The sequence below is a fragment of the Periplaneta americana genome, chromosome 13 (genome assembly GCF_040183065.1).
Source record: "Periplaneta americana isolate PAMFEO1 chromosome 13, P.americana_PAMFEO1_priV1, whole genome shotgun sequence".
In the NCBI taxonomy this organism is placed as follows: Eukaryota; Metazoa; Arthropoda; class Insecta; order Blattodea; family Blattidae; genus Periplaneta; species Periplaneta americana.
This window is the reverse complement of record NC_091129.1, coordinates 49,316,958-49,341,652: the sequence shown is the minus strand read 5'-3', so window position 1 is coordinate 49,341,652 and position 24,695 is coordinate 49,316,958. Positions and strand designations below refer to the sequence as shown.

At 37.1% G+C, this 24,695-nt stretch overlaps 1 protein-coding gene across 2 annotated transcripts in view; it reads left to right on the top strand.

The window, feature by feature from the left end:
• LOC138711872 (kelch-like protein 17) overlaps positions 1-24,695 on the top strand; it is a 471,943-nt gene that overhangs the window by 423,344 nt on the left and 23,904 nt on the right. Inside the window, exon 9 of one of the 2 annotated variants that reach the window (XM_069843135.1) lies at positions 5,049-5,193. In XM_069843135.1, the coding sequence (XP_069699236.1) occupies positions 5,049-5,193 (145 nt within the window). Of the gene's footprint in view, positions 1-5,021; positions 5,194-24,695 lie in introns of both variants that reach the window. The other variant, XM_069843134.1, reaches the window with a different exon arrangement.

Below are 24,695 nucleotides of genomic sequence, written 5' to 3'. Positions count from 1 at the left end.
TATTATGTACGAGCAGACTCCAGGTGAACCTCCCAGCAGAAGCTTGCTTTCTGGGTCAACAGTTTGTGCCTTCTTCGATGACTATTATTCATCATTGGTCCCATGTTTCGACGACCTTCCCATTCTATTCTAACGCCTTTTAGTATGTTCTCTCTTGCTATTTTAGGTCACTATTTGTTCATACTTCATCCTTCCCTACTTTAACTGTCAGAATTCTCACTTCATTGTCTTCCGTCTCTACTCCTCCAGTCTCTCTCACCCAGTGGTCGTAAGTATAATCAATAAACACTGCAGAAAATAGCTTGTAACTCTATCAGTTACACTGATCAACAGCATTTTTGTCACAAAGAATGTGAATGCTGTTATTAGCCAAGTCGTGGATGCTAAATTCGAAAATGAAATCAGTTTTTGCCTATCGGGCTGAATTTTCTTGTGACACGCTACCCTCTATCTATCGAAATCCATGAAAACGTTGCATATTGGTTATTCTGGTAAGTCTTAATTTAATTATTCTACAGATGTAATTTGGAAAACAATGGAAAAATGTACAAGGAAATCCCTGAGTTCAGGAATCTATCTCCAGGAAATGAAGGAGGTTTGGCAATATTGCCGAGAGACAGAAAAAAAACACTATTTTGGAAAAAAAAATGGCCTGCTCGGAATGAACTACTGCCTGAACAGAAGAATGTGGCGAACACTCCTCTTGTTGATCCCAAAAATGTGTATCTACCTCCGCTGCACATTAAATTAGGTCTCGTCAAAAACTTTGTGAAAGACATGGACAAAACATAGCCTGGATTCATGTACTTGCGACAGAAGTTCCCACTGATCAGTGAAGCAAAAATAAAGGAAGGAATATTTGTAGGACCGCAAATTAGGAAATTAATGGCTGATGGATATTTCCTTGATTTTAGTGATCTTGAAAAAATGGCATGACTGTATTTCACAAATGTCTGGAAGAACTTTTTAGGCAACCAAAAGGCAGAGAACTATCGCGATATTGTACATGAACTGCTGAGATCGTATCATCGTATGGGATGTAACATGTCACTTAAGCTACATTTCTTGAACTATCATTTGGACTTCTTCCTGGATAACCTTGGCGCCGTTAGTGATAAACACGGCGAACGGTTCCACCAGGACATTTCTCAAATGGAAAAGTGTTATCAAGGCAACTGGAATGCTGCAATTTGGTCCGACTACTGCTGAACCTTACGAAGAGATGTAGGCCTACCTGAGGCAAAGTATCGCAGGAAATCGGAAAGGAAATATTTTTAGGTTTGTTTCTTCACTTTTCTTTACTCTTATGTTGTATTTTTTTTTTTTTTGCTATTTGCATTTTAATTTACAAAAGTGATTATCATATGAAAACTGAGGCCGATACAGAATTTCTGAAATTAGGTCTGGATTCAGGGACGAATTTTCTTCCAGAAACAGTGTGTTCTGTTCTTTGGGCAGAATTTCTTTTTTAGACCACTGTTATTATCAGTCTTCGATTATCTTGTCCGTGATCTCGTTCCCCAAACTCCCCGTTTTTATTCCATAGGAACACAATGGCGAATTCGCAAAAATATCTAACAACTGCTGTAAATACAGATCTAGAATTTCACCTCAAACAACACTCAAGTTCTAGATGGTGCTCCCTTAGAAACTTAGTTCCGGATCCATAGTGTGTTTTCGTAATCGTAACAGTTCTAAAAATCGTCTGTAGTAGCTTCGGTACAGTTCCACTTCTTTCAGTATCAGTAGGTACCTTTCGTGAGAATTGGATTCGTCTTAAATTTTACTTGATATGAACAGTATTTCAGTGGCATGGACTGGTGAACTACTACAAAGTGAAACTGTGATAATTTTAACATGTATTATCGCCGCGGTCTTATGCTTAACATTCGGCAGGTCTTTGAGCGGCCTTGTTGCTTAACATTCGGCAGGTCTTTGAAATTTAATAAAATGTTTTCTATTTTTTATGTCGCCGCTCCAACCACTCGCCTCAATTTCAATGTTGCAACCAATAAGCTGCTTACATTATAAAATGACACCTACTTGCCTAATCCACGTGGACTAAAACCGAGATTGCAATATTGTGCTGACCCCGAACGTTAAGGTATGTGATTAAAAATTATTATCAAAGAGTTAATTAAGAGTTCAGAATGTCAACGTGCTCGCATATGAAACAACAACAACAACAACAACAATAATAATAATAATAATAATAATAATAATAATAATAATAATAATAGCCATTTAACAATATAACAAACTAGTGCTTATTCTTATGGAGAAAGTAGACGTGACAACGTGACGCTTAGAGTGAAACCTACAGAGCAACAATCAGTCGGCAAAATTATGTTTTAAAAGCACACCGCACGTTATTGTATGATGCCGGCATGAGGCCGCGGCGATTATAGCTTAAGCCTGGTTCAGACGGTGCGTGTTTCTGTGATGGATTCCAAGGTGGCTGCGTGGATGGGTCGCCTGCGTGCTGACTGGCTGGCTCCCGTGTTGCCTACGGTGATGGTAGTTGTTCACACGGAGCTGGCTCTTTTCACAATTCAAATTGGAAAATCATCTGCTGCTTCATCTGTTGCCAACACTCATGGTCAGAAAGAAACTAAACCGTGAGTGGAAAACAACTAAAGTCCTACATTAACAGCAGTAAATGCCGTAATAAAGTAATTAAGCCATAAGTGCAAAACAGCTAAAGTCCGATATTTAATTGTTGTTTCTTAGAAACTGAAGAATATAGAAAAAAACCGGTTTAGTTGGAAAACAACGAACATGGCGACATGGTTTCAGTGGTGATATAATATGATCATCTTTGGTTTCCAACCTGCAAACCATCACGAAAAAAAGCAAGGAACCTACCCTCGAAATCCAGCAAGCTAGCCATCCACGGAGGCACCAGAGCGCATTACTTCCGGTGAGTGATCAAGCAGGCGACCCATCCGCGCAGCCACCTTGGAATCCATCACAGAAACACGCACCGTCTGAACCGGGCTTTAGGCTATAGCGTCGACGCCGAAGACTGGCATTCAAGGATTCCAGTAGGCCTATAATCTATACTAATAATAAATCTGTAGCCGAAATTTTTCTGGTAATTTTCGATTATCCAAAAATAATTGGTCCTAACATATATAATTAATCACCCTGAAACCGAAAATCGCTTTTTTGAAATTTTTGTTTGTATGTCTGTCTGTATGTTTGTTACCTTTTCACGCGATAATGGCTGAACCGATTTCAATGAAAATTGGAATATAAATTAAGTTCGTTGTAACTTAGATTATAGGCTATATGGCATTCAAAATACATTATTTAAAAGGGGGGGGGGGTTATAAGAGGGCCTGAATTAAATAAATCGAAATATCTCGCTTATTATTCATTTTTATGAAAAATGTTACATAAAGACAATTTCTTTAAAAATCATTTCCGATAAGTTTTATTCTTTGAAAAATTTTGATAGGACAGATATTTAATGAGATAAATGAGTTTTAAAATTAAAATAACTGCCATCTAAGGCCGTGTAATGAAATAAACAAATGACTTCGTCTATAAGGGGCCTTGGTCAACAACAATCGAAAGCTATGAAACATAGCCTACAGAAAATGTTTCTGTGCTTGTATGAAGCAATATCGGAAGCTAAATTAACCGATTTGTATAATTAATTATTATTTCACCATTGGAAAGTGTAGTTTCTCTGTATGGACATAATGCTATAATGTTATTACAGAACTTCTGAGTGAATTGAGGACAGGTAAGATTAAAATAGCTTCTTATGCACAGAAAACTTGATAGGCTATTCTGTGTATTCGTTTCCTGTATTTCTTAAAATAATGTTTATCTCAGAGAATTAACGAACAACGAGAGTGTATTGTTTTAGTAGGCCTATGCAGTAATAATATGTTAGCTTAACATTTCATTATTTTATAATCCAAATTTTAACTATGCTCAATTGAATCGTGTTAAAATACATAAAATATATATGCATTAAATGCAATGCAAAAAATTTGGGTAATGAGCCAAGTAGATTATGTTGCCCTGTTGTAAAATAAAATTTGTTCCTCCTGAGATTCAAGAGCCCCCATAACAAATTGAAAACTTACTTATCGGGGTACATCCGTTATCAACACATTTTTATATAATATAATATAATATAATATAATATAATATAATATAATATAATTTAAGTTATTTGAGTTATTTGAAGGGTTCAGAACCATAGTGGGCCAAGCGCCATTTACTGAATACGTAGAAAACAAGAGTTAAAATTAAGTTATTACCATAATTCAATGGAAACATATAACAAGTATAATAAAGTATACACATTAAATGTAAATGATGTCAATGTTCATTGAACTATGGATGCATGTAATAAAATTTAAGAAACATGTTAAAGGAATTGTCATTGCACTAAATGAGTGCTCTCTGGACCAAAATGATTTCATTTTAATTATTTAAATATAATTTAAATTAAGTAACATATTAAACGATTTATCCTTCTATCAAACACGAATATTCCCTGGATCAAATGTCCTATTTTAATTATGTAATTACTTTATATTTATTTCTAACGGGTGCAGCGGAGCGCACGGATACGGCTAGTGTATAATAAACAGAAAACAATGTCAGGGCAACTTCTCTTAATCTGTTCTCGTTTCTGCTCAATAATTACACTATTTCTCAATTTACACATTCTATCATCCATACCATGAATCAAAACATCAAAATTGTACTGCCATTTGTGATGTATCTACTGATGATGATGATGATGATGATGATGATGATGATGATGATAAACGACAGACGCCTACACGGATTACTTCTGGACTTTATCCAATGGACTATTGACGTCACAACGACATTCACTTTTCTATAAAAAGTTGAATACTGGTATGTTTTAATGTTCCTAACAGTCTCGAGGCTATGTTACTGAACAATTCTGAACAATGTGCATGCGGAGCCCGCGCGCCTTGGCGCCGCGGTAGTGTGGTGGTGACGTGTGCGCCCTCTGTTGTGTTGTACAGTTTTCTCGCGGCGGACTATGTCGACAGGTGGTGGCTCGCTGTTTGCGATCCACAGCGAGTGCGAGTGCTACAACCCGCGCACCGATCGCTGGGTGCCCATCGCCCCTATGGTGTACCGGCGCAGCCGCAGTGGCGTCACCAGCCTGGGCAAGTTACTCTATGTAGTCGGCGGGTAAGTACCAGCCACATATAACCACAGTTAACAATCTGCAGTACGAGATGAGTCAGTGAGTACAATTCTAGTGAATCTGGTACATGTAAACACCGTCCGTGGAATCTGTAAAATATGGTCGCGCATGAAATCATTCGGGAGAGGCCGGAGTCTGTTTTTTTTTTTTCTCTTGGTCCAAGCAGTTGTCTTCTCTCTCCCACGCAATTCCTTTTGCGCCCTGACTACTCATTGCATCAGCCGTCTATGACGCCACATACGCATAAGGCTTTTTTTTTTCAATGTCACCATAGATCCTACGGACGGAGATTAATGTGTCAGTGAATAACTAGCATAACACAGTAGTCAAAGGATGCTGCAAGTGATGGATTAGTAAATTACTAATCTAACAAAGCTGCAATACATGATGATCTGTGAGTAACAGTCTAACAAAGGTAGATCAATGCCAGCGTAACAAAAGTGTTTAAATTATGGTTTATTTAACAACGCTCGCAACTGCAGAGGTTATATCAGCGTCGTGAGTGTGCCGGAATTTTGTCCCGCAGGAGTTCTTTTACATATCAGTAAATCTACTGACATGAGTCTGTCGCATTTAAGTACACTTAAATACCATCGACCTAGGCCGGGATCGAACCCGCAACCTCCAGCACAGAAGACCAGCGCTATACCGACTACGCTATCGAGGTCGACGCCAGCCAGCGTAACAAAGCTGCAATCAATGCGTACTGGTACCAGCCTAACAAAGGTACAATACATGGTGGATCGGTGAATAACAGTCCATCAAAGCTACAGTACATAGTGGATCAATGAGTATCAGCCTAACAAAGCTACAGTAATTGGTGGATCTATGAGTACCGGTATTAGCCTACAATGCTACAATATTTGGTGGATCAATGAGTACCGATATCAGCCTACAAAGCTGCAATACATGGCGAATCGGTGAATAAGTATATCAAAGCTACCATACTTAGTGGATCAATGAGTATCAGCCTAACAAAGCTACAGTACTTGGTGGATCAATGAGTATCAGCCTAACAAGGCTACAGTAATTGGTGGATCTCTGAGTACCGGTATTAGCCTACAATGCTACAATCTTTGGTTGATCAATGAGTACCGGTATCAGCCTACAAAGCTGCAATACATGGCGAATCGGTGAATAAGTCTATCAAAGCTACCATACGTAGTGGATCAATGAGTATCAGCCTAACAAAGCTACAGTACTTGGTGGATCAATGAGTATCAGCCTAACAAGGCTACAGTAATTGGTGGATCTCTGAGTACCGGTATTAGCCTACAATGCTACAATCTTTGGTTGATCAATGAGTACCGGTATCAGCCTACAAAGCTGCAATACATGGCGAATCGGTGAATAAGTCTATCAAAGCTACCATACTTAGTGGATCAATGAGTATCAGCCTAACAAAGCTACAGTACTTGGTGGATCAATGAGTATCAGCCTAACAAGGCTACAGTAATTGGTGGATCTCTGAGTACCGGTATTAGCCTACAATGCTACAATCTTTGGTTGATCAATGAGTACCGGTATCAGCCTACAAAGCTGCAATACATGGCGAATCGGTGAATAAGTCTATCAAAGCTACCGTACTTAGTGGATCAATGAGTATCAGCCTAACAAAGCTGCAGTACTTGGTGGATCATTGAGAATCAGCCTAATAAAGCTATAGTACTTGGTGGATCAATGAGTACCGGTATCAGCCTACAAAGCTACAGTACATAGTGAATCAATGAGTATCAGCCTAACAAAGCTATAGTACTTGCTGGATCAATGAGTACCGGTCTCAGTCTACAAAGCTGCAGTACATAGTGGATCAATGAATATTAGCCTAACAAAGCTACAGTACATGTGGACCAATGAGTATCAGCCTAACAAAGCTACAGTACTTGGTGGATCAATGAGTACCAGTATCAGCCTACAAAGCTGCGGTACACAGTGGATCAATGAGTACCAGCCTAACAAGGCTGTAATACGTGTGGCTCGATGAGTACAAGTCTTACAAATTTTAAGTGCGCAGTGAGTATTAGCTGAGGAAAGTCGCTGTACGTATTGAATGGATGAGTACTATCCATGAAAATTATGTAAGAGATGGGCAGATGACTATCAATCTGGAAGAGCTGCTGCTGTAGGCCTAAATGTTGGGCAGATAGGTGCCAGTTTAGAGAAGCTGATGAACATGGTGAATAAATGAGTATCACTTAGGAAAGCTGTTGCATGTGGGAAAGTGAGAGTCATTAGTCTACTATCGCCTTACAAATTCCAAATGTTTTATGTAATCTAGAACAAAATGGTTATATAACAATAGAGTACCGAATTAATGTCAACACTCAAACAACAGTAGCGTTTCAAGCTTCAAATCCAGCGAACCATGTTTCAATATCTGGCAGGAAAGTACCCATATAGATTAGGATTGTGTAAATATTCCATGTCCTTTGTTTATTTTTATTCTAGCATCATGGTGATTACTAAAGATGAGAATTGTATGTATAAACATATTTTGTTTCAGAGTACATGCGTTGCTGATTTTTAATATGACCACATTTTAGCTCAAATGCTTCCAGAGTATAAAATTTCATAGAAAATACAGATGTATATTTCAAGGTTTGAGGAATATTTGATGTGTTAAAAGCATAAATTTATATTTACATTTTTTGTCTATGTGTTTTAATGTATTAATTATTTATTTACTCATTCTCGTTTGGTTGCTTGCTTGGTTATTTCAGAGATGGAATTAATCCTCATATTATACACGTGGAATGCTAAATTCAAACATATTACGCGATTTTATGTTTCCGGTAAAGAATTGTCTCCTACTCCATGGTGCTTTGAAAACCATGAAGAAGGCGGAGGAAAATGTAGTGAGTGTACATGGAAAGAAAATAAAAATAGTGCAATCAAAATTTAACCAGGTATTTTCTACAAATAAAGGAACAACGGAGCTCAAAAAGCTATCGCAGGTGTTACATGGAGAGCAGGTTGAAGTGGGTTATCTCTTTTCACAAAATATGTCCAGTGACATCATGTGATGAGGAGAGTGCTTTCTCAGCTTTTAAGTTCATATTAAATGACACAAGATCAGGCTCTCAGAAAAGAATATGGAGAAAATAATTCTATCACAATGTTATTTCAAATAAATGTACATATAAAATTGAGAGATTAATGATGAACACTAATACCATATATACTGTATGAATGCCATTCCGTATAAATTACATTAATCAAGAACTTAATTTTAAGATAATATTTTTGGGTAAATATTTGAGTAATTTTATTATAAGAGAAGATTTAGATGAATATTTGGCATGCTTTTAGAACATAAAATTCATGCCCTTACTTATAACTAGGGAACGGATTTCATGTTTGTTACGTCCTAGACTATGTTATTAAGATATCTCTAAGTTTCATGTACAGAAGATCCCCCTGTTAAAATACTATAGGACCTAAAACGCCTAAATGAACCATAAAGCCCTATAAATTCCTAAAAACTATGTTTGTGTCTAAAGCACCTTTTTAGTAATTTGCGTATATTTAAAATAAAAATACCGGTACTAAAAATGCAAAAATGACCAAAAACCTACAAAAATACTATTTAAAATGTAAAAAATTCTCTTAAAGACAAATGATGATTTGGTAAATTCATTCCATATTGGTCTTAAAAGGGGAGGAAGAAGATGTTAACAGAACCGAAATTCGTTTGGAAAAGAACATCTTGGCATAAAAGGGGTGGTAGGTGGCTCAGGTTAGGCGAGAGTTTACAAATTAGTTTTTGCATCAATATACCCCCACTATGCGAAATAAAACTGACCAATCAGCAATCAGTCTCTTTTACTGATAGAATTTGAGTTTTCAGTAGCAATCAATGTCAGCGCCAGTTCTTCGTATATAAATTCCACCTAAAATGGAATGAAATATTTACTAAAATTAAAATTATTTTTGTTAATTTTATATAAATTCCACCTACAACGGAATATTTACTAAAATTAAAATTATTATTGTTAATTTTATATAAATTCCACCTATAGTCCCGTCGCTCTAATTTCCGGCAGCCAATCACGTTGTAGGTTGGCTACATTTAAACGTGTGCGTCTTGTGATTCGCTGATGAAGATGTTATGCATTTCCTAAGGCTGGATAAATACTTAATGTAATCGCCCGCCATTTTGGCTCTTTCGTTGGCGTTCGCAGAAAGCACACGAGGACGTTATTTGCAGCTCAATTATTTGCTGAATTACAGTGCGTTTGATTTATTACCATAGGAGCTACGACATGATAATGTTTAACGGTGTGGCAAATAGATCCCTCGTGTGGTAGCTCTGCAACGAAAGAACAAAAATGGCGAACGATACTACCTACCTAGACTTTATAGAGCCTTCACTTCCTAAGACGTAATCAAAGCGGAGGAGTCACGCCGGGAATAACAGCGTCGCGACTATAAAATGGGATATTTACTGAAATGAAAATGATTAATTGTTAATTTTATATAAACTCATAAAAGTCCTGAAATATTAATGTATTTAATAAAGCCCTAAATCTCTCTTTTTTTAGTACCTAGAAATCCGTTCCCTAATGATAATATTCTGATTGTCCAGCTATTTGTCTGTGGCTATTATTGGTATATAAAATCGCAACAGTGAGCCTTAATACGCAACATACCAAAGTGCTCATCAATAGAAGCAATTGATGACGATCAACAAATAAGCACAGATTAATAAAACAAATAGGCCTATTTCTTTTTTGCCTGTTTATGTTATTATTTTGCTCTATAACTAGCTTTATTTCTTCTTTCATCAAGCTTAAAATCAATTAAGGTGTTCTTGATTTAATTTAAGATACCTACCCTTTATGCCTATAGCTGTTTGCAATAATAATAATTTATAAATTTTATAATTTAAATTGTTAACTTTGCATCTTTGTCGAATAGAGTCCTTATGAGTTTGAATATATCAGACACTGATTTCACTGAGCCTATACCTTTATTGTCATTACATATATTTGTGATATTGTTATTTTAGGATATAAAATAATATACCATGGGCAATTAATATAATGGCGTAGTTAAAAATTTTTTTTCAGAAGTGAAGATTAAAAATTATACAAATAAATTGTTTAAAATATTCAAATATAAAATTATCAGTATGTGACTTAACTTTATGTTTCCCCAAGTCCTTAATATATTGTACCTTGTAATACAGGGCTTCCAGTCACAAGTGCCTCCAATCTCCTGCAAACTCCGTAGGTCTATGTGGAAGTCCACGCACAATCTACTCGCTATCAGACCATCATACTGACGCTGTACTTATCGCAAGATTCTCGGTACTCGGGCGATCAGCAGTATTATTGCAGTCGAGGTAGGCTTTAAAACAAGAAGAACATAGTGTGGAGCAACGAATGTTATCACGTTTTTAGTGAATACTTTTGCAAGCATAGTTAGAATCTACGAAGTCAATTTCAATTTCTGAGAAAATTATCTGGTGTAAACGTTCCAAGAAAGTAAATTATAAATATTTTTTTGTAAATTCGGTTTTTGACAAGAAAGTAACCAGGAAAACTGTTTTTATAGAAGAGAAATAGGACGAAATTTAAACAGCATTAGAAAGAAGTCTAAGATTAATTTCTTAATCATCTAGTAGCACAGTGTTCAGTTCCAAGTGAATCCGCACACAAAACAATGACTAAAATTGGGACCGTATAAGTTTTCAATGATTCAGAGACTATTCAAGGAACAAATTTCAAGATAAGTGTCTGGTGATTAGATCATAGACTAATAACTTAGCCCATCGGGTTCCTCTGATTTTGAAACCTTCCGATTTCTATTTGTGGGGAACGGTGAAAGACAAAGCATAAAACAAAAATTCTCGCACAAAAGAACAAAAGGAAATTAAAGCTCGTCTACGTGCAAATGGATATCATTTGGAACATTTGTTGTAATTTAGGGTAATATTATGTACACTGGTAGTGTTTTACACTCTTAATCCTGCTTAGCACGCATACTATCGCTAACACTGGTTTATGAATACAAAAAACGTTAGTACGCTGATCATCCACCGGAAGCAGCTATTTAGCCCGCGCTAAGAATGTCTATGAATACGGCCCATAGTTTACTTACAAGATAGAAGAACAGTGTCAGTATGTATATTTTACGGAGGAAGAGGAAGGGCTACCAACAGGCCGGGAAACGCCCGGTACGTGTCGGAAGCGTTCGAGGTAGGAAACACTGTACACTGAAAAATTTATAATATACTCTATTTTCACAACATAAATGACACTCGGGAGGAAATTAAACACAGGAGAAATATGGGATATACCTGTTATTATTTGGTTGAGAAGTTTTGTCATTTAGTGTCTGTTGTCAAAAAATCTTAAAGTTAGAATGTATAAAACAGTCCTATTACCGGCTGTTCTGCATGGTTGTGAAACTTGGACCCTCGCTTTGAGAGAGGAACAGAAATTAAGGGCGTTTGAGAATAAGGTTCTTAGGAAAATATTTGGAGCTAAGAGGGATGAAGTTACAGGAGAATGGGGAAAGCTACATAACGCAGAACTGCACGCTTTGTAGGCCTATTCTTCACACCTAACATAATTAGGAACTTTAAATCCACACGTCTGAGATGGGCAGGGCATGTGACACGTATGGGCGAATCCAGAAATGCTTATAGAGTGTTAGTTGGGAAGCCGGAGGGAAAAAGACCTTTGGGAAGGCGGGGACGTAGATGGGAGGATAATATTAAAATGGATTTGAGGAAAGTGGGATATGATAATAGAGACTGGATTAATCTTGTACAGGATAGGGACCAATGGCGGGCTTATGTGAGGGCGGCAATGAACCTCCGGGTTCCTTAAAAGCCATTTGTAAGTAAGTATTCTATTTTCACAATGTATTCTAATGGTAATATTAACACATTTCGATAATATTAAACACAGCTACAGAAAATCGTTGTCACAAATGTAGCACTAAGTTACTTATTATATGCTTTAAGCGTCTTCATAAATTCAAATTCTATTTTCACACTATGTTCCACTGATAATTTTCCTAAGAAGAAAATATCACAGAGAAGACTGTGATTAAACTATAATAAGATTGAAAACATCAATAAAATGTCAGTATCACGAAGGCAACACACACTTCGTCATTATAGCTGCGTTTCATGGTTTCTGTATCAAGTTAACAATCATATTCTGTTTTCAGATTATTTTCTTAAACTATCATTAATATGTTTTGCACACAGAGGATATTTTTGTAATACTAAAAATACATAAGCATATATCTCACTCCAACTATAAATTGTATGGCTTACATAATGTTTAATTACACATAATTGAAATTTCAGTTCAAAAACGTATCTCTTCAATGCAAATCAATATAATGCAACCCACTCCTCATCGTGCAACGACACAGTGTAGAAGTGTGGCGACTCAGCTCTCGCCATCGTAGTGAAGTGTGCAAGCTGTCTGAAGAGTGCCAAGAAAGTGAGTGGAAAAGAACTGAACAGAATGGATCCAGTGAGCATAAGGACGAACTTCTATGAAATAAATAGGAAGCTACTCTACAGCAGTGATGTCAAAGCAAGCGCATTTTTCTGACCTTGATGTCGTGAGCGGGCCTCAAGCGCTAAGTATGTACGTGTACATACAGCACACTTCCAACACATAGCCTACACTTCAACGATATATTTTACATTACCTTATGTGTACCACAACACACGTCACACTATACATTTACAACGTGCATACTGTGTAGTTCAAATTATCTTCTCAACGTACAGTTCCCCAAAAAAAGGAATGAGACGATGGAATATTCTAAAGTCTCAGATGTAAGACACTACGCATGATCGGACACCAGAGCACTAATACACAAGATAACAAATATTTGAGTCACTTAAATTGAGAATATTTGGTTTGTTGTTAGCATCGTTCCGAAATTCACTTCAAAAACTGCAAAAAATATGATAATATGACGTAAATAATATATAAATGTATACATAAATCGGGTAGTTAAATCGACATATGAATCTTCATGACTAGATCGACAGTCCGCGCAGAAATGAAAGCCTTCGTGTCTTCTCAATAGTTCAGACGCTAAGTCTTCTGCGTATGGTGTAAAAGAAAGCTACACCAACGATTTTTTTTATCTGAATAACTTTGAAATAGAGCTTTACAGAGTCCTGAGATTAAGTGTTGATGATCACAGACAAAACAAAATTACAAATTATATTATAAACGTTAGTCTAATGAATGCAATTACACCATTTATATATTATACATATATACATATACATATACATATAAGTATATATACACTGTAAGTGGATCTATATTAAAAACTAACAATTACAATGAAATTGAAAAATGTAAAATGCTTTAACAACAAGCATTAAGATTTTAAATAACTACATTTAAATATTAACCTATCAGCCGCCGAGATAAGATGGAGAGACAGACATTTATCCAGCTCTTTAATCTCACTGCAGGCAGGTTCCCATTCAAAATACTGACAAAGAATATTATAGCTCGGGCCATTTAGGAAGACTTTCCAAGATGGGAAACGTGCGAGTGAGAGTGCTGACTTCCCTCCTCGAGAAGGCTTTAAATCAATTTTTTTCATTTCATTTACTGTGTTCTGTAGATCTTACATTAGCATTGAAGCTTTAAGCTGTGCAATAAGTCACAATTTTGTAAGATTACAATTGTACAAATTTTTGTACTATATAGATGAAGAGGCGAGATATGGCGTATGAGCTGTGTGACAGGGGAAAGAATGAGCTATCAGAAAGAGAGTTTGTTTCATGATGGTTAATATTATACGAATCTACTTATACGAAAATTCATCTATCTTCCCCTTCTATATCCATTGGTGATATAGCCACGGCACATGTCACAGGACAGATCTTGCCTTCTCTACTATAGTATAGCTCACCTCAAAATTAGTTATATAGCGCTCGGTATATATCCTGAGTAAATCTGTGATCGGTATGGCTGCCGTACAGCATCTTAAGACCCCGCTTTGAGGACAACATTATCTACCGTGTGAAACAATAGTCACTTGCCAAAAGGGAAAAACATTATTATTTGAAATGACAATTATAGGAGCATGATAAAAACAAGTACCATGACAAGGATCACAACATGAATTGTGACAAGCACCACAACAAAGATCACGATAAGGACCACGAAATGAACCACGATAAGGATCACGATAATGGACAAGACCACGATAATGACTGACAAAGAAAATAAGGACCATCACAAAGACAAGGATCGCAGTAAGGACCACGACAAAGACAACAAGGATCAGGTTAAGGGCTCTGGCAAAGACAACAAAGACCACGGTAAGAACTACGATAAGGTCAACAACAAGAATCACGATAGGCCTAAATATCACGACGTGAATCACGGTTGTTGTCGTAGTCCTTGTCATGATCCGTGTCTTGATACTTGTGATCCTTATAGTGATCGTTGCTGTAGATGGTATAATGATCCTTGTTGTCTCTGCCACGGTCCTTATCGTGGTCACTGTTGTTTTTGTCATGTTTCTTATCGTGGTCCTTGTTGCCTTTGTTGTGGTCCTTATCATGATCTTTGTCACTGCAATGGCCCTTATCGTTCTTATTGTCTTTATCATGATTCTTATAGTGATACTTGTTGTCTTAGTTATGGTCCTTATAGTAGTCTTGATCCTTATAGTGGTCTTGGTCAGTGGCGTATACTGGTTAAAGGGTTTGGCTACCACTGACCCTATTATTACACAAAATATATTTTAAAATCCCTATAATAAAATTCCTTATATATTTATGTGAATTTCAGACGTCTTGATTGGGACGAAAATACGTTGATGACTTCGACATTGAAATTACAGTTGGGCCACTTGCAAAGTTTCTGTAGAAATGACTTTTCAATGGATATTAGTGCCAAGCCGGATAAACGTTCTTGTGTATGAGTTGATCTACAGTAGGATTTTATTCTCTTCAACGCAGAAAATGTTCTTTCTACTGATGCTGACGTAGCTGGTATTGTCACAATTAATGTTGCCAATTTAAGGACTTCAGGAATAACTTGGTTCAGCTGGTTTTCATATGTGGCAGATAATATTTCATGGATAGGTTTGTTCGAAAAATCAAACACTTCTGCTGAATATATTACACTTAATTCATTTTTCAAACGTACTTGATCAAAGTGACTGTTATAGGACTTAAATAATTTGTTTAGTGCCTCATTCGGGAAGTTTTCTCTATAAGCAGAACATTTTTGAGAATCTAGAAGATGTGTGAACTGAAGCTTTCCATAATCAGAAAATCTGTCAGTAATTTCCATGTGCATACGATCTAGTATGCTGTAGTACAGCTGCCTGTATTTCAATTCATCATCTCCTTTTCTTCGCTTTAATGGTGGTTCCATTGTATTGTCTGAAGAATTTTCATTTTCCATATTACTCCATATGGACGGAAACCCACTACGTCTGAACTCGAATATAGTATTTTTTTTTTTAACGTTGATACCTCTTGCAAGTAGTATGCTATGTCTAGACTTTTTGTCTGAAGAATATTGTAGAGCACATCTGTATGTGCGAACACTCTAGCATAGACTTCAAGAAGAAATATATTCTGAAACTGTGCGAAAAAATTCAAATATCCTTGAGCCTGCACAATTACAGCATCATCCCAGTTTTCTTCAGAGTCATTACAAATGATATTTTTAAAGAAAGCAGTCCGTTTTTCTCTGTATTCCTTTACTGCATTTACAAGCCAAGATGTAAAATTCAATCTAGTTGGTGCTACTTTTGGGAGTTTCTTGTTCATAAATTTCTTGAGTTTTCTGATCTTTTAGGAGATGATGAGAAAAATGCAGCTAAACCCGACAGTGTTTTGAAAAAAAAATGCGGCATTCTGGAATGGATGAAGTAGTTTGTTGCAAAACTAAATTGAGAACATGGCTGTAACAATGGACAAAGAGTGCTTGAGGATACTTTTCTTGAACTTTTGTTTTTAAGCCATTAATATTTCCCGCCATAACTGAAGCACCATCGTATGTCTGTGCAATTAACTTATTGCCGACATTGTATTCTACTGTAACACCTTCCACATGCTGAAACAAAGTAGCAGCAGTTTTGTCCGAACTGCCATTTGTGAATCCAATAAACCGTTCTTGAACATTGGCAGTATTGTCGACGTATCTTAAAACAGTGGACAATTGACTCTGATTAGAGCAGTAACTTGTTTCATCAACAACAATGGCCACAAAAGGTTTTATATTCTTTATCATAACCCTACTTATAGCAAATATTAAATCTTTCTGAATTGCGAGAGAATTACCACGAAATACTGTTGAACTCTCAAGATGATTGGCCAGTAAATGGTCAAATTCACTTAAGGAACTTAAATGTTCAATATAATTTCCTGTATTGTCTGATTCCACACTCTCATTATGACCCTGAAAAGCCAATTCTTGTTTTCCTAGAAAGCAGACTGCGTTAATAAGACGCAGTAAAATCTCCCGATTTTTTTTTCACAAGAGCATTGTGTTGGTTGATGTGTAGAGCATTTTGCTTATCTAGCTGTAAATCAATTCTTGTCTTCCCAAAGTTTGCAAAGTTCATGCTACTACAAATATGAGCTTTTGATTTGTCGTATTCTAGGACTGCCGTTCGAAGGGAGTTGATATGTTAGAAAACCCCTCTTTTGATCACACATTAGTTTCGCGGCTAAATAACAAACATGACAAGCAAAATAGTTTAGACAGTTTAGAAGTACCACACAACCAATTCCACTTACCATATGATGTTGAAGTGAAATGTTGTGTGTACTCACGCTGTTTTTCTTTTACGTCCATGGACAAATTTAACTCAGGAGTTGGTCTTTCCATTTTCACAATTTCAACTTTCTCGTTGTTATGTACGACGGTTAAAAGGCACTTTTAATAAACCTTCTATTACACAGTCATTTTCAACACAAAGCTCTCCAGAAACTTGTTCTGCCATATTTTTCACAATATCACTTAATTGGGAAATTAAAAACTTAATAATTCACAATTAATATAACTCTTAGACAGTCGAACAAATCACAGATTTAAAATAATGCACTGCAAGAACACAATCACATTCAATTGCTAGCGTACTAAGCGAATTGCGGCTTCGCGCCTGCGAAGAAACCGATCACGAGAGCGGCAACTCGCCCGCCTACAGTGCACGATGGAAACAGAAGGGAGTGGGGGGACGGGCAGTTGTGCGAAGGACAGCGTGAGCGAAACGGTCACAGGCTACCTCACGTAGCAAGTGGTTTCTCCAGCGATGCCGCCTTGACAACTTGTTTCTTTTCGAGAGCAGAGAGCGAATGTAAATCTAACAATTACTTTAATTTTAATTACTATGGTAAAACTAATGATACAAATTTATTACATTATGTTATATTATAAACTTTTTCTTTTGTAATTTCCTTGGGCTACCGCCGGTAGCCCCGGTAGTCCGCAAAATACGCCCCTGGTCTTGGTCCTCATCGTGGTTCACGTAGTGACCCTTATCGTGAACTTTGTCCTTATCGTGGTCCTTTTCGTAATTATTATCGTGGCCCTTGTCTTTGTCCATGTCGCGTTTCCTATATTGCTTCTTGTTTTCCGCATCATGGTTCTTATCGTGATCCTTATTGTTTTTGTCGTGGTCCTTGTTGTCTTTGACATGCCCCTTATCGTGATCTTTTTTGTATTTATCGTAGTCTTTATTGGCATTGTAATAGTCCTTATCGTCTTCCTTCCTGCTTTTGTTATGGTCTTTATTACATATTTACTGTCTTTGTCATTGTCTTTATCGATGTCTTGGTCCCTATCATGGTTCTTGTCGTGATCCTTATTGTGGTCCATGTCGTGGCCCCTATCGTGATCATTCTCGTGGCGTTTGTCGCAGTCCATGTTGGGATCTTTATTGTGGTCCCTGTCTTTGTTATTGTCGTGGTTCTATAGCGGTCCTTGTCAAGCTCATAGTTCTTATCGCAATCCTGATACTTGTCATCTCTATCATAGTCCTCCTTGTGATCATTGTTGTGATCCTTATAGTAATCCCTATCAAAGTGTCTTTCGTAGCCTATATCGTCATCTTTATCGTGATCTTTGTCTTTGCTTTGTCCTTTTCGTGGTCCTTGTTATCTTTGACGCAGTCCTTATCGCGATCCTTTCGTAATTCTTTCGTGGTCTTTTCATGATTCTTTCTTGGTTCTTATCATAGTCCTTTCGTGATCTTTGACGTCATCCTTATGATGGTACTTATCATTCTCCATGTCGTGGTTCCTATCGTGATCGTTATATTGGTGCTTATCATGGTCCATGTCATATCCTCATCATGGTCCTTGTCTTTATCGCAATCGTTAGAGCGGTCCTTGTTTTCTCTACGGCCCTTATCATAATGCTTGTTGCCCTTGTAATGATCAGTATCATTCCACTTGTCCTTGTCATGGTTTTTATAGTGGTATTTCTTTTTTGTCATGGTCCTTATCTTGGTAAATTTCTAAGCCCCTACCGTTGTCTATGTCGTGGTTCCTACCCTGTTCCTTGTTTTGTTTGTCGTTGTCCATGTCGTGATCCTTACCGTAATCTTTGTCGTGGTCCATATCTGTGATCTTTATCGTGGCACATGTCGGAGTCCTTATCTTGAACCTTGTCATAGTGTTTGTCGCGGTTTACGTCGTGATCCTTATCCTAGTCCTTCCTGTGATCCTTATCGTGGTCCACGTTGTGGTCCTTATCGTCATCCTTGTCATGAACCTTATCGTGGTCCTTATTGTGATTATTTTGAAGCTTCTCGTGTTCCATGTCGTGATCCTTTCCGTGGTCTCTGTTATAGTTCATAACGTGCTTTTTGTCGTATTCCATAATGTGATCCTTATCGTTTTCCATACCGTGGTCATGTGATCTTTATTGTGGTCATTGTTGTTCATATCTTTGTCCTTTTCATGGTCCTTAGGAAGGTCGTTGATATCTTTGTCGTGGTCCTTATCGTTGTCCTTGTCTTTCTAATAGTCCTTTTCGTGGTCCTGGTCTTTGTCGTAATTCTTATCGTTGTCCATGTCGTGGTATTTATCGTAATCCTTATCGTGATGTTTTCGTGTTTCTTGTCGAAGTATATTATCTTAGCCCTTATCGTTGTCCTTGTTGTATTTCTAATAGTCCTTTTTGTGGTTCTGGCCCTTGTAATCCATATCGTGATCCATGTCGTGGTATTTATCATAATCCTTGTTGTGGTGTTTGTCGTGTTTCTTGTAATATGTTATCGTGGTCCTGATTTTTGTCCTTGTCGTGGTCCTTGTTGTCTTTGTCGTGGCCCTTACAATGTTCCTTACTATCTTTGCCGTGGGTCTACATTTGTCATTTCAAAATTAATATTGTTCTCCCACTTTGGCGAGTGAATTTTCTGTTACAAGGTATATTTAAAACTTTCATAAAAGTTGAACGATCCAGAACGTAAAAGGAGACCTACACCAGAAATAGACAACTTATAACATGTTGCACTGGTGTGTACTTTGAAATTTGATGAAAATAGGCTTACGCCTTCACGGCCAGATGTCTTCCTGGTTACGTAGATATCGCGTGAACAGCTCTGTAGAACTTTCTAACTTTCGTCGTTCAAGAGTCTTCTCATTCCTCAATTGGGGAACTGTACATCTACAGTACGAACACACCATTCATAGACAGCATGCTTACGTGAACTTATAAACTATAAAGTCGTCATAATATTTACTTTCAAATTAATCGATTAAATACATCACTAAATATAGTACATATTCGACATCAATACTATGAACGAACTTAGATCAAGATTTTGTATTATGTGCGATATCTATATGAACCCAATTTAATATCCATGCAAACACCGTACAAATACATATATCTAATAGTTGTTTTTTTAGTTGGTTATTTAACGACGCTGTATCAACTACTAGGTTGTTTAGCGTCAATGAGATTGGTGATAGCGAGATGGTATTTGGCAAGATGAGGCCGAGGATTCGCCATAGATTACCTGGCATTCACTTTACGTTTGGGGTAAATCTCGGAAAACCCCAACCAGGTAATCAGCCCAAGCGGGGATCGAACTCCCGCCCCAGCGCAACTTCAGACCAGCAGGCAAGCGTCTTAACCGACTGGGACATGCCGGTGACTTCAAATAGCTGTTTTACAGCAATCCACAATAATAGCTGATAAGCATAACGTGTATTAACACTTGTAACATAGTTTCATTCATGTCCGATTGATGGTAAAATTCATGTTCTGGGAATAATAAGTTAATTAAGTAGTAAAATATCGCTGCAATAAAAATTATTGGGAATAAATTTGAATAAGGAACAAAAATGTTTCCTTCCCAGACAGGATTCGAACCACGAAAGTCTCAGTTACCAGTCTATCGTGCTCTGGAGTGAACAAGGCTCTGAAATCAGCTACAAGGATCGGTCCGGTTTTTTTTTACCACTACTGTACAGGCTTCCCAAAATTGGATATTTATATGATGGCGAAACTGCCTAGTTATAGCTGTTACCAGATTACGGACATGTATTAGTCATGGGCGATTTTAATACTGATATTCTAACCACAACCTCAACCTCCACCTTACAGCTTCAATTTATGTTCCAAGTCTGGAACATGTCCAGCCTACCTTTGAATCTCACACATCACACCGATACTTCTGGTACTTTTTTAGCTTTAATTGTCACAACCAACCCAAAGATAATTCTTTCTAGTGAGTCATTTCACGTCGAATCGCACAGCAATAAAACACGACCTTCTAGTAAATGGTTGATTTTTTTTTTTCATAAATTCCAGACATCAAATAAGGAGACCCGTATTGTTTTATTTCCACAATTATTAATTATTTATGTACTTATGACTATTTGAAATTACGCAAATTATGCGCGCACTGTTACATAAACTCACTTGGAACTCTGTGTCTACATATAATTGAGATTTGCGGTTTGGCGCATTTGAAAGACTAAATACAACACTTTTTATTACTCTAGGCCTATCACAAATAAATTTCAAATTTGGCCTAATTTTTTATAATTTATTTTTCAAAGCAAAATTACTACATTAAATAGCCCAGTTAAAAATCTGAAAAAAAATATATATATATATATATATATATATAGGCTTGTTCCCTGATGTATTATCTGTAACTACTGCATTTAGAAATGTGGGATCTGCACTCATACATTTGTAACAATTTATTTTCTGGAGGAATGCACGCGCTCGCGGTTCCCAGCTAATGAATTCTTCCGGCAGTAGGCTAGAAGGCTTCCCGCGGAAAGTTTTACGAAATCCTCCATTGCATATAACTGATGTCGCACACAAATGCATTCATTCATCAAATGATTAATATCTTAAGGAACAGTAAATATCTTATCCAAAGTTATTTTATTATTGTCAGCTCAGCTAAGAGGGGGAGTCCTTCACAATACTCTATGTTTATACTGTAATATAGCCAAGTGTTTAAAGATAGCAAGGCTGGGTAAGGCAGTAAACTTTATGGGAATAAACAGATGGCAAGAGACAAAATATAGAAGAGAAAAATAATCAGTCAAGGTTTGAATTTCATGGAGTGGCGTGACTTCTATACAACATCAGTGACAGCAAAGATCGCGTAATATATAACAAGTGTTTAAATCCATTTGACCTTCCTAATCACGCTTTTAAAAAGAAAAGTACGCGTAAGTCGCGATTTATTGATAAAGCTCAATTAAAAGGAGTCTTTGAATGTGCGAATATGTGATTCGTTCTGTAAAAAATCTGTCAACTTCTGAATAAGTCAGGTGAAGTTATATGTGAAGCCGATAGTTCTTGTGATATTAATAAACATGAATCAAATGCAAATGCGGACAGAGAAAGTGATTATCCCAATTCTCCTTCTAGCAGTTCTATGGATACAACGCTAGAAATCAGTATTATTGAGGAATTAAACAAGAGTTTGATATCAATAGAATCCTCTCTCAAGAAAAGAAAACTACAACAAAAACGATACGGTACCCCCGTGAAAAGTTTCCAAAAGTAAAAGGTTCCCTAGCAAGCAAAGTTTTTCCATGTAGAAAATGCATCGTCATCCCTTCAAAAGTAGACATATTTTATTTTTGACGGAATTCAAAGAAAATGTACACCTAGCGGAAAAAAGAATGGGCCGGCCGACAATTTCTAAGTTCCAGAGACATAACATTGCGCATGCTCGTCTCGTCAAAGCCATAGTTCACTAGGTAACACATAATTAAACCATTTAAATTTGCTGTATTTTGTTTAAGAGTCTAAAATACGTAATAAAATCAATGGCGGGTTGATTCTAGATACATCAGGACCCTTGAAGAGTGAAATAATAATAAAATTGATAAATACAAAATCAACCGGAGCGAATATGAACATGAAAACCACGTATTATGCCGAACTGATATCAACAGTCACAGTAGCGTAAGTCGTTACGGCATTGGTCTATTGAACAAGTTGATAGTAGTAGCTCGAGGTTCGAATCTCCTTCAATATTCTTTTTTTTTTAATTACAAATTTGCCATCATATGTGTCTCGCAAAGCTATAATTATGTGGCGATGTCTCTTAGAATATGCCCAAACTCTAATAAATAATAAACCTCCCTCTCTCTTTCAAGCAATACTGCTCTCTATAAATACAACGTTCTGTCTCGTCATTACGCTTGAAGATGACAAATAAATAATAACTCATTGCCCTGGTTCGCATAGGTTATTCTGCGTATGCTACTCTCCGACAGGACTTCGATTGGAGAAATGTCATTTTCTCCGACGAGGTAATTGTCTCCAATAGCAACGATAGTACTGCCCTAGTTTATTGTATGAATGGCCACCGATACGATGAACGCTTCGTGAGACGAATTAACAAGTCGCGTTGCGTGAGGGTCGCGTGTTGGTGGTGGATGTCATACGATGGGGCAGGACTTCTGGAACGCATCCACGGGCGGTTTACGGCAGAAGTCTACGAACACATTTTGGCAAATGTAATGATACCTTCCGCCCGAAAACGATATCCAGAAGGAACACTTTTCTTCCAGCAGGATAATCATCAGATACACACCGCCAACCGGATTCAAAGATGATTTACGAGGAGACGTGATGTCGACCCAGTCGACTGGCCTCCAAATTCACCAGATATGAATCCGATTCAAAATTTGTGGGCTGCAGTCAAAAGGATCCTACGCTCTAATTGGGCAGAACAACCACCCGTTCGGACACCTGAGGAATTGTGGGACAGAGTTCTAGATGCGTGGGAGAAGATGGCCAAGAATTTAGACCTGTTCCATAATCTTGTGGAATCCAAGCCGCGCAGAATGAGCGCAGTTGTTGACGCAGGTAGTTTGTGGACGAGATACTAGTCCCCACCAGAGGCCTTGTTTTGTTAATATATTAAAAAATTGTTTGTTTTTGTTAATTTAATTATTTATTTGTGTTTGATATGCGTCCGGTTTTTTAGGATGTGAAACAAGTATTTTTGTTTATACAGGCCTGATCTCACCTATTAATCGCCCAAAGGTGATGGGCAATAATATTTTTACAAGGCAGACATAAGGAAATTTTGTTAACAAATGCCATTTCACATTTAAACTAATAAATTAAGTAAAAGTTAAAATAAAAAAAAAATAATGATTTTACCATATCGGGAGACGAACTTACAACCTCTGGTACGGATGACAGGCTTCTTACCACTGGGCCACCCACTGCTCGTAATGTTTATTGCATTATAGACGGACGACTTTCAATGAAGAGACACCACAGCAATGCCTTGCAGTGGGTTACGTTTACACGAGTGAACCGCGCGATAGAACTTAGCATTTCTATCGACCAAGAGTCGGCCCATTCTTTTTGCCGCTAAGTGTACAACCTGAAAATTACATAGTTATTGCAGACTTTTCTGAAAATTATTCATTTGTAATACAAGATTCAGTACAAGGTATGCACTGGAACAAATGGCAAGCCACAATACATACTTTCGTAGTATATTTCAAAGAAGATACAGAAATTCGTCACAAAAGTATTGTCATCTCAGAAAGCATGACGCCGATTCCTTTCACTTTTTTCAACCCGAAGAAATCAATTTCTTAAAGCCAGAATTCAATGATATGAAAAAAATCATCTACTTTTCCGATGGATCAAGTTCACAATACAAAAACAAAAAGAATTTCAAATAACTACTTACATGAAGACGATTATGGAATTAGCACTGAATGACACTTCTTTGCAACGTCGCATGGTAAAGATCCATGTGATGTCATTGGAGGGAATATTAAAAGACTTGCCACGAGAGCCAGCCTATACAAGATCCTATAACAACACCAAAAAAAAAAAAAAAAAAGTTTGACTGGTCACAAAAAATATTTCTAACGTGTCATTTATATTTTGTCCATTGAATAAGCACAAAAACCACACTGAAAATTTGCAGGCCAGATACCATAATCTAAAACCAATAAGTGGTACATTAAAATTACATTCTTTTATTCTGTTGTCAAAAACTGAAT